Source organism: Molothrus ater, chromosome 1 (assembly GCF_012460135.2).
Source record: "Molothrus ater isolate BHLD 08-10-18 breed brown headed cowbird chromosome 1, BPBGC_Mater_1.1, whole genome shotgun sequence".
Classification (NCBI taxonomy): domain Eukaryota; kingdom Metazoa; phylum Chordata; class Aves; order Passeriformes; family Icteridae; genus Molothrus; species Molothrus ater.
This window is the reverse complement of record NC_050478.2, coordinates 74020782-74031043: the sequence shown is the minus strand read 5'-3', so window position 1 is coordinate 74031043 and position 10262 is coordinate 74020782. Positions and strand designations below refer to the sequence as shown.

The window sequence follows — 10262 nt, the reverse complement described above, 5'->3', positions numbered from 1 at the left end:
GTAAGCTTGTAAGTTTATGACAATAGCACAAAAGGCAGTTTAAGTGAAAAAAGAAATAGAAAATACGTAGATATTACAAAAAAGACCTCCATCAAACTGGAATGGCTTTATGTTTGTTTGGTTTTTTTCCTCCCTTGGAAAATTCACTTGACATTTTTCTGTATTCATTTTTACTCCTTTTTCTAAGCTTATTTGTTCTTAACCCTGGAGAGAGCCCATTCAAAATCGATTTAAGTCTGTTCAGAATGATCACTAAATCTAACAGTATTTCCTTGGGAGTTAGTAAATTTATCTGGTCCTTAGCAATCACAAGTAAGTTTTCTGCTAGAGATTGAGTTAGTCTTGTAAATTCTAAGTTTTCCCAACTGCTGCTTCTCCTTTGCAGTGAACCACAACAGAGTGGTTCTGAGTGGCAGAAGAGAGATCCTTGGTGAGATTGGCACCATAAAAATTACTTTTCTTCTTTCTCTTGAGCCTCTTCTAAGGTCCCAAAGCCTTGAACTCCCCAGTGAGAGATGTGTGACATATTATTCAGTCCCATGGATCCAGAACTTTGGTCAACAAGCACAGTTGACTTCACAGAGGATGAAGAGGTACATAAATATGAAATGGCCAGCACTTCAGTGCCTCTGTTCTCTCACAGAGGAAGGAAAATCTGCAGAAGCATCACTGAAAGGAATTCTGACCTCTCGTCTCTCACTTTTTTTTTTGAAGCTCAACCAATATGGCATATCCCACTGCCAATCAGCACTTGTGCCCATTATTATTGTACCTATATTATTTGCATATCCAGCTGAATCCTGGTCTCTACTGGTAATTTTTTTGTTGTATCTTCTCTAAACTGTACACATCAATGTCACTCATCTAGAAATGTCAAGGAAGCTAACAACTTAATCAGTACTTTTTTGTATGGGACAACTCCAAGGCATTTTCTGTGTCAGTTAGCTCCTTCCACCACACTAGGGTAGGAGTCTCCATGCTGCATCCAGGTGTAACGTGGAGTTGGTGGTCAGAGACAGAGACGACACACACTCAATGGTCCTTGTGACAAACAGCCTTGAGTTTATTCCCTCAGCTCCTTTTGTAGGATTTTCGATTTCCTTCGCTTACACATGCAATTGGTTGAGGTCTTAGCACCATCCAGCTCTCTGGCCAGTGATACATCTGCATTTAGGGCTGAATGATATTGGCTGAGCGTCCCTGTGTAGATTTGAGTCCAACCTATCCTTGCCCACCCAGGGACTGCAATGCTACATCCAGGTTTTCCAAATATGGACCTGTAAAACCAGCAATAGCCATCAAATTCTACGAGGCTTCTCATAACCTTCTTTTCCTTCTCTGTGTCTTTGGGAATCAACTTTATTAACTACTTTTATGCATTGTAGGAATGCTTGAAATTCCCAATAGTTTTGTGAAATTACTTGTTTTACTATGTCAACTACATGAATTTCTGTGATCTGTAAATCCATGTAGGTAATTTTTTAAACACATATTGCTTAAAGAATTACAGGGCTCTTGGACTCACCAGTGAACAAACCGGAAAGCATGGGAAAGTCTCATTCTGAAAACAAAGGCTCTGTCTCCCTCTCTTTATTGGCTATGACTCAGGGGATGAGAAAACCTAGGGTGAGAGAAGGAGAGGGAGATACCTTTTTTGGTTGATTTTCTGGACTTTCTGCTCTTCCAAATTACCGCAGTGGTACCGTGACATGGTGATACTGAGCACTTGTATCCATGAGAGCATTCTGCAAGGTGACTTCTGTTATACTTCTTTCTGCTTTCTGTTACTGAGGGAAAAAAAAATTAAAAAAACAAAAAAACAAAACAAAAACCAACCCACAAAAACCAAAACAAATTAAAAACCCCACAAAACAAACAAACTAACAAACAAACAACAACAACAAAAAAAACAAAAAACAACCCTCCAAAATACAGAAATAAACTTGTTTCAATGTGGAATATATAACTCTTAAGATATTTTTGTGTCTTAAAGGAAAAGGAATTTCTCACACCCTTGTTCCTGTTTTCCTGCCTTTTCTAGTAGCCTCTTTGAAGTCACACTGGTATCCTTTGATGTGTCCTGCTCCAGGTCTTGACAACTTAAAAACTTAGTCAAATCCAGGGGTATATACCTTGCATGTATCAGTTCTTGCTTGAGGATAGATTTTCATTTTTCTCTCCCCTGTCATTTTACTTCACTGTTTGATATTCAGGCTTCTGATGACAATTTACAAGATTGCTGAAAGATGTCCTCTACTGTGCAAGATGAAGTTTGGTGTACAACTTATATAAGTCAGAAAAGTTTACTGTATATTTTTTCTATTTTGGTTTTGTTTGGGTTTCACTCCTCCCCTCTCCCCCAGTCATTTCTCTTCAGGGACAGGGGCTTTTATTCTCCTTTTGCTTTTTCCTCTATCTCACCTTGAGGTAATGTCTTAAAGTTATGGAAATTGAATTCAAAGACTAATGGATTCCTGTGTACTTTCACTTTCCCAGCAACAGGTTGAGAACATAGACTCCAGAACTCTTTTGTTTTCACCTCCAAAAGACACGAAACAGAAATATTCATTCTTATGTCGTCAAGTTATACACTAATGCCCTGTATCTGCATCACATCCATGTAAATAGCTGCTACATATTTGCAGGTTATTTTGACATTTCTGTGACACTAAAGTACTTTTGTTTTCAACAGTGTCACAGACCTGATGCGCATCTTACAGTAAGTTGTTCAGGTGCTTGTTTGGAGAAACAGTCACACAGACATTCCTTCCTCCCAGAAAAAGGAGTTAAGTGTAAAGAAACTTGGGATACATCCTTGGGGCTGGCAGAAGAGTATGGTAGAAGGATTAAATAAAGAATAATAAAGAAAAGTTTTTGATAAATAGTCTGACAGTCAACATAGTAGAAAGATAATTAGGAGTGTGTTCTTATGTCTCACTGAAGGGTCTCTGAGGTTGAATCCTCTTCATCATTTCTATGGTAAGAGATAAGTTCTTCAATAGTCCACATAACATTGTCAATGTGTATCTTAAGTTCTATTATAAAAAGACGTGAAAAATGGCTAATTATTATAGAGAAACCCTTGAAACATTATTATTTTTTAATTGTTTTTTTTTTGAAACATCTGTAGGTGTTGATTTTCTTTAAAGTTAACATTAAGAATGGAAATGCTATGGATAATGTACTTCATATATTGTCCAAACTGTTTCTCCTTTTCCATAAATTTGAGGTTTTATATTCTTTTTTTAAAAAATGTGGATAAACCCTTCAACTTTGTTAGATCAGATGATCCACTTATATTTCTTTTATTCTGTGTTGTGAAAAAATAAGTGCATTGCAAAAAGCATATCCAGCAAATATATTTTAAACAAAAATATATAGTTGCTGATTGTCATTAAGGCTGTAGGAAATATGCAAATGTACACATTTCTTTGAAGGACTAGAACATTAACAACTTTAATAAAATACTAGTTAGACTTTGATTTTATTTCTTCGCTCCCTTTATTTAAAAGAAACTATCAGTAATGTACCTGATTTTTCTTATTGTCTCAAAGCTCCAAAATAAGATTAGTATATAATAACCTTCCTTATATCATTGATGCCAGCTTAATTATCCAATTTCTTTGAAGGTATATTAAAAATTGTTTTCATATCTGCCAGAACAAACTTGAATAGTTCCTTAGATCCCTAGGCATCAATCTGTTCTGTCCTCTCAGTGGTCATCTGTTCATGTAAGAAGGTATGTGTGAGTGAGCTTCACCACGAAACTGTATTATTCTGCCATGTAGCAATACACATTGCATGTCAGAGTGCATTTATTTATAATCACCTTTTCAAAATAGTTCTTTCTGCCCTCTACACAGCATTCCCATTGCAGAGCCCTCTCTCCATATCATTCTTGCACAGTACATTGCAACCACCAATCTGATATAAGAAGATGCATTCAAAAAAGAAGTGTTGCACAATACAAAGTTTCCTTTGTTCAGAAAGATTGGACAGTTCCTTATGATTGACAAACGACATGAGTAAGTAGTCTTTTTATAAATTCTAATTTATTTAATAAAAATACAAAAATATAAATATACATATATAAAAATATCAGGATGAATCATCACACAGACATTTTTAACTCAATAAATATGGCAGTAATATTAATCTTTTTAAAGTATATTTTTGAGATTAAGTTACAATGCAGATGCACACTATCCAACATAGTAGGAAAGGTAAAGCAAAGCAATTTAAAAATATGGAGTTTCCATGTAATTATCAAAGGCGCAAAAAGCCTTTTATTGTTTTTTCATTCCCTATAAAACCCTTTCATCAGAGGTTTCTAGGCATAGAAGGTTGGTTGTAGTGTTTTTTAAAATCTCAATCATTCATATTCATTCACGTTGACTTATTGATTAAGCAAACCCTTACTAAGACAACATCTATTTTTTGTAAATATTTTATTCCCAAGTAAGAGAGTAGGCCACTTTATTTATCTAGGAACACAGACATGAATTCCACTAACACTGACCAGGTCACAGATTACTTTCTCAGTCTCGATCACTGTCCTCTCCACCATACATATCTGCTAGTTTTTTAAACCGAGGTCCCCAGTCACTGAGGTAATCATAGTCTTGGTTGCCTTCTGTGGTAAGTGATTCCAGGGAGCTGAGTGAATTTGCTATGGAATCATTTCCTTCATAGGCATATGTTGCTAATGAATCATAAGGAGGGGCAGCTGGGTCTGAATCATTTTCCTTTAGCCTTCTATGAATAAAATCTTGAACATCGATGTTTTCCCAAAGAGGTGCAGTCCGCCTTATCTGAAATATTGTTTCTGGGATAACATCTCTTCTCATCTTACTTTCCTCCCTTGCTTCTGGATTTCTCAGTGTGCCAATGTCAAAAGCCTGGGTGTCTTCTTCCCCACCTCCTTCATCATTGTAGGTCACAATATTGTCTCGAACATCATCTTTTGAGATGATCAAGGGTTCTTTCTTCCTCTGTCTCTTGAGAGCCGTAAACAAGACAACTAATACTAAAACGAAACAAAAAGTGAATGAAGAAACAGATGGTTAGAAAGTAAATAAATGAGGAAAAATTTTACCTCATCTTTTGACCTGGAAAGGTTTTAAGGCTGGAATGGGACTTTTAATAGGAGTGTAGTGATAAAATCTATCTCCAAGTTAGTAAGGGTAAGTATTAATGATCTGATGGCAATCAAAAACTTATTCTTTTTTTAAACCTATGGGAGAAATGATAAAAATATTTTATCTTTTAAATAAATTTGCAACTAAGCTGAAGTTGAAAAGTAAACAATACCATACAATATTATCCTACTAACGTTTGATTTTGATTTTCATTTTCTAGGTACCACCTTTCTGGCAGTTACTAAGGGTCTTTTCATCAAATGTAGTTGAATCTCATTGACAAAAGCTATTCACACTCTTGAAAGCTAGTGATTTAGGTATTCCCAAGTGTCTAATTCACTTTTGAATATGGGATCTACAGGTCCCTCTGAAAATAATAACCTGAAGGCCTTAAGCTATCAATATAATTGACAAAACTACTTTTGCTTCAATGACTGCAAGAATTGAAATCCAGTCTTTGTTAAAAAATGTTTCTTTTAAAAAAACCATGATCCCCTTAGTTTATGAAGTGCTAATTGAATAACTCTTCTGAAGAGATAAGGATTGATACAAAAATGAAGCTCTCTAAGGGGAGATAAAAAAATGAAGTTAGGATTTTTTAAATACATTCTGGTGTCTAAATGCTATTGATTTCAGTAGGAATTCAATGCTTAAGTGCGTGTAAAAATCTGACTCTCTCTCCAGTAGCTGGAGTAAATAAGAGAGGCCAGAAAGACCATCTGTCAATGAGACATAACAATGATTGCTGAACCATAAATTACAACAGTGCTGAATTGTTTAGTTGAGTCCTAGGAGCTAAGTTTTTACTCTGAATCACCTGAGTATTGGTGAATAAAAGCTAAGATTTGACATGCTGCAGGTAGGGAGAGGGGAATAGAGATCTTCCACATGCCATGATATTATGTTGTGAGTATAAAATTAATAAAAATATGTTCTGTTCTGCATTGTTTGGGTTTTCTTACTTGTACCTGTACAGAGGCCCTTCTTTTCATAATACTAGATTAGAAACTACACACTTTAGTAAGTTTAAGAACTCCATGTAGGAAAAAAGGGCCAATTACTGAGAGGTTATTATGAAATGTCTTTCATAGCCTAGTACTTAATATGTCTCATCTATGTTGGGCATGTTCACACCAGTTTACTATTATAACACACTACTTTGTTGAAAAATTAAGATGCTGAGTATCACACTAGCTGTACAGTAAAAATTCTGTTTAGATACTCCACAGCCACATGTTTCTTTGACTTCATATACGTTGGCAGTGCTGAGCAGAGCAGGGCCCCTAACCCTGGGGCTGAGACACGAAGTGGTCAAACTTGTTCTGCACAGCAATGGTCCCTGATCCTCTTCTGAGTCTCATATTCTATTGCTGGGCCCTAAGGCACATTCAACTTTGATAAGTTCAAAGTTTAGTGCAGATTTGTTCAATCTGTACTCAAGCATTGCAGCCAATCAGAGCAATGTTTTCATTCTGAGCAAGTAAGGGCATGTATTTCATGCTCCTTTTTTCCTGCTCTTGTCAGGGCATGCAGGATGGCTTTAAAGATGCAGAGCTTGTTGACATGATGATAAGAATTATGCAAGGTGAAGAGCTAGGTCTGGCAGAGTTTGAACCATAATTTTCTCCTGAGAATGGTACCTTTCAAGTTCTGCCTCTTGGCAGACTATCAGCAGATTCCCTGACTATGCCTGGACAACATCCTGGGGAATCCAAGGAGGCTGATGCTAAAACCAGGCCAGCAGCAATTCCTGAATCTAAGATGTTTATCAGTTTGCTAGATCTCAAGTATTTTCCATCCCTTAAGCACAGTACAGATACATTTTATAGATATTGCCCTTCTTCTAATACCTATAGTAAATATTAGGAGGATCACAGAATTATCTTGAATCTAGGGTAAAAACTGAAAAAAGAAAAATATATCCCCTTATATAAACTAACACCTGTAGCTTCCCACTGACCCCTTGGCAAGCAATATTTGCTAGAACAGATGGAAAAGGAAAAAGCTTTTCTGCAGAGTTTTACTGGAAAGTAGAGGTGATACTTTTCTTGTAAAACATGCAAGTTGAAATTTTTATGTTCTTAACACCAGATAATGAGCTAACATTTATTCTACTTCCTTCACATGTAACCACATCTTTCTAATGCTTCTACCTTCCAAACACTTGTCTGACTTCTGTTCTTATACTTATTTAATCAGCAGTTCTCACTATCACTTGCAAGAAATTGAATATTTCTATCCTATGCTTTTGAGCTAAATATTTTCTGTAAAGGAAAAATCCAAATCTTTCATCATTAAATAGACAATATAATTTGTAACATTGTTGCAAAAGTTAGCATAGCTTCAGAAATATGATTTTAAAGTTCTGGATCTAAATGAAGATCTGATTATGGTATGAACATTACTCAAATGAGCACGGTAACTAAAAGTGACCCTATATTTTCAATTGTATTTAATCTGAATAGCACAGTCTCACTCTTCTCACGCAATTTTCTAAAGAGTAATGATGATGTTTTTCTAGAGGGTCATGTGAATAAGGGTTTTAAGAGTATCAAGACTCTTGAAATGACTAGATCTTTGTCTGGTCAAGTAAACATCTCATCACAGGTACCTACTTAGCAGGATAATGATGCAGAGGAGAATGGCCACCAGTGCTCCCGTGCTGAGGCCGGCAGGGAGCAGCAAGGCCTCGGCGCTGCAGGACTGCATGTTCCCCCGGCTGTCACAGGCGCACACCCGGATGGTCAGCGTGCCCGTGCTGCTCTGGATCGGGTAGTCGTTGTCAAATATAATGATGGGCAGAAGATAGGTACTTGTCTTACTACGGCTGTATCCATTTCTTCTGGTCATAATTCCCGCTGTGTTATCTAGAATGGAAACACAGAATCAATAAGTGATTCTGAATTAAGTTTTATGTGATATTGGGGAGGGAGATGTTAGGGTCAGCAGTTACCTTTGTTGTCTACAACAGAGAAGTTTGGATGAACAGCAAATTCTGGCACCAACTCAAAAAAAAATTTGTGTCCGCGAGGAGGCTGATCTTTGTCGATTGCACTCACAGTCTGTATAAGCTATAAAGAAAAGAGTATTTCATGCTATTTTAGAAATCTTGTGTTTCAATTCTCTGCTTTTCATGTCCCATAAAAATCCAATGACTCTCTATCTGAAGACAAAAACTGATGTCCTAAGCCAAATGTTTCTCAAATAAATACAGTAGAGGTTACAGTAAAAAATTATTTTATGGTTTAAACACATAAAAAAGGATGAAAAAGAGTCCAGTCCTCACTGCAAAACAGCCATGTGCTTTGATTTGTACTCAGTATCTTGCAGTGATACAGAAACATTTGCCCTTCTGAATAAGCCATAAACCTCCTGTGGCTTCATGTAGCAATGACAGAGAGTGCTGTGTAAACCAGTTGTTAAGTGGGTCTAATTCTCAATCCACCTCATCTGCTCCTGGCGATAAATTGGAGTACTGCACTGGCAGGATTCTCAATTCTCCTGGGGTAATAAAAAGAGAAGCTTTACTCCCTCCTAAATTGAAACCTCTGGCTGAGGAGCTTAATAGCTGCCCTAACAAGGCCACTCAAGCCCAGCTGGGAAGGAGTGATAATAGTGCCTGAATAGGGTCAGAGCAGAGTGGGCTGAAAAAAGAGAGGCTTCAGCAGTACCTCTGGATTGCATAAGCTTTCCTGTTGCATCAAAATGTGCAAATGTGCGCGTTTATGTAGACACACATAAATGCTAACAATTTGACTATTTTTTAATCTATCTTCCGCTGGACTGACAGAGAGGCTAAAGCTGCAGAACTGAGGAAGGAAAACTTACATGGGAACAACTGTGGTTTATGAATTGACTTGCAACATTTAACACCATGCCACACTGCGTGAGTCACAGTAACTCCAGAAAGCTCTGTGAGTGGCTGTTCTGTCATTTGCCCTTCCTGGTGGAAGTCACAATAGAGAGTAACCCATAGTCTACCTTGGCTAGCAAGGACAGGTTTGCATTCAATCAAAGATGACAAAACTGGTAGCATGAGAATAAGAGTGAGTCTCAACTGAGGATGCTATAACTCACTACAAGTTCATTTCTATGCTACTTAAAGGCAGAATGAGTTCAGCAGCCAGACATTTTTCTTTCAAAGCCAAGAGAGAGCCAATGACTGTCTTGAGTTCTCAAGTGTTTCCAGTGTTCAGGGTGTCTTGAAATCCCATAGATATCAAAGCCACTTGTTATCAAATACTTTGTTTTTCTTTTATTTCCACAGAAGGTGCAGCTTGACTTCTTCCAGAAATACAGTAATTGAAAAGTAGCACTAATATGATCTGTAAACTTTGTGCCAATCAAATAAGGAATTCCTTTTTCATATATACTGTCTCGGAACATTGACCTTAATGGGACTTGAGAATACAGTTAAATTTTTGAAGGTATGTAGTATCTCACAGAATGAATCATTATATTAAAGTGGTGTTTTTGCTGTTATCATTCAGATACTTTCTACTGCTAGTGTTGTACTGCACCACGAATATTTGACCCATTTTTTTCTAGTTGACTTTGGACAATTTGATTGCAGTTAATAATATTGAATTATAATTTTAAAAACCCCACAGCAAAAAACCCAAAACACAATACAGAAACAGTTGAGGGATCTGTGTTTAGCTCATTTACTTTCCAACAGCTCTTTCTAAAAAAAGCACAAAATATTTTTTATAATTTCTTTTTATTTTTGAGGTATATTGAGGAACTTGAATGGTAATTTGTAAATGTCAGCCTTGCACAAAAGGATGTGACTATGCTCAAAGCAGGATAATGCAGTTTTTCTAAGTGTCATTAGAGTAGTAACTACATATACTACATATACTACTTTCACTTTTAAAGCATTTAATGTTCACTGATCTTTTGATTTTTTTAAATAATTTTTAGCTGTTTCACAAGATTAATCAAATCCTTGTTTATGGTGAAGTCTCCTATTTAGAGTGTTTCTTCATTGCAGTTTATGTCAATAACTTTCCAATGTTCAATTGCTTTTGTCTTTCCTGTAATCTGCCTCTGGAAGTGTTAGTACAGAAAGCAAGACCAGGATTTGGTTTAATTTTAGTTTTCCACAGTTTAAAAATACTGCTA

The 10262-nt window shown here is 36.5% G+C and overlaps 1 protein-coding gene across 2 annotated transcripts in view; it reads right to left on the bottom strand.

Annotated features, from left to right (window-relative positions):
* Nucleotides 1–4033: 4033 nt before the first annotated feature.
* Nucleotides 4034–10262, bottom strand: part of CDH9 (cadherin 9) — a 98150-nt gene continuing 91921 nt past the window's right edge. For both annotated transcript variants that reach the window (XM_036378768.2, XM_036378767.2), the window contains exons 10-12: nucleotides 8092–8209; nucleotides 7754–8005; nucleotides 4034–5026 (exon numbers count right to left, since the gene is read on the bottom strand). In XM_036378768.2, the coding sequence (XP_036234661.1) occupies nucleotides 4539–5026; nucleotides 7754–8005; nucleotides 8092–8209 (858 nt within the window). In that variant the 3' untranslated portion in view covers nucleotides 4034–4538. The remainder of the gene's footprint in view (nucleotides 5027–7753; nucleotides 8006–8091; nucleotides 8210–10262) is intronic.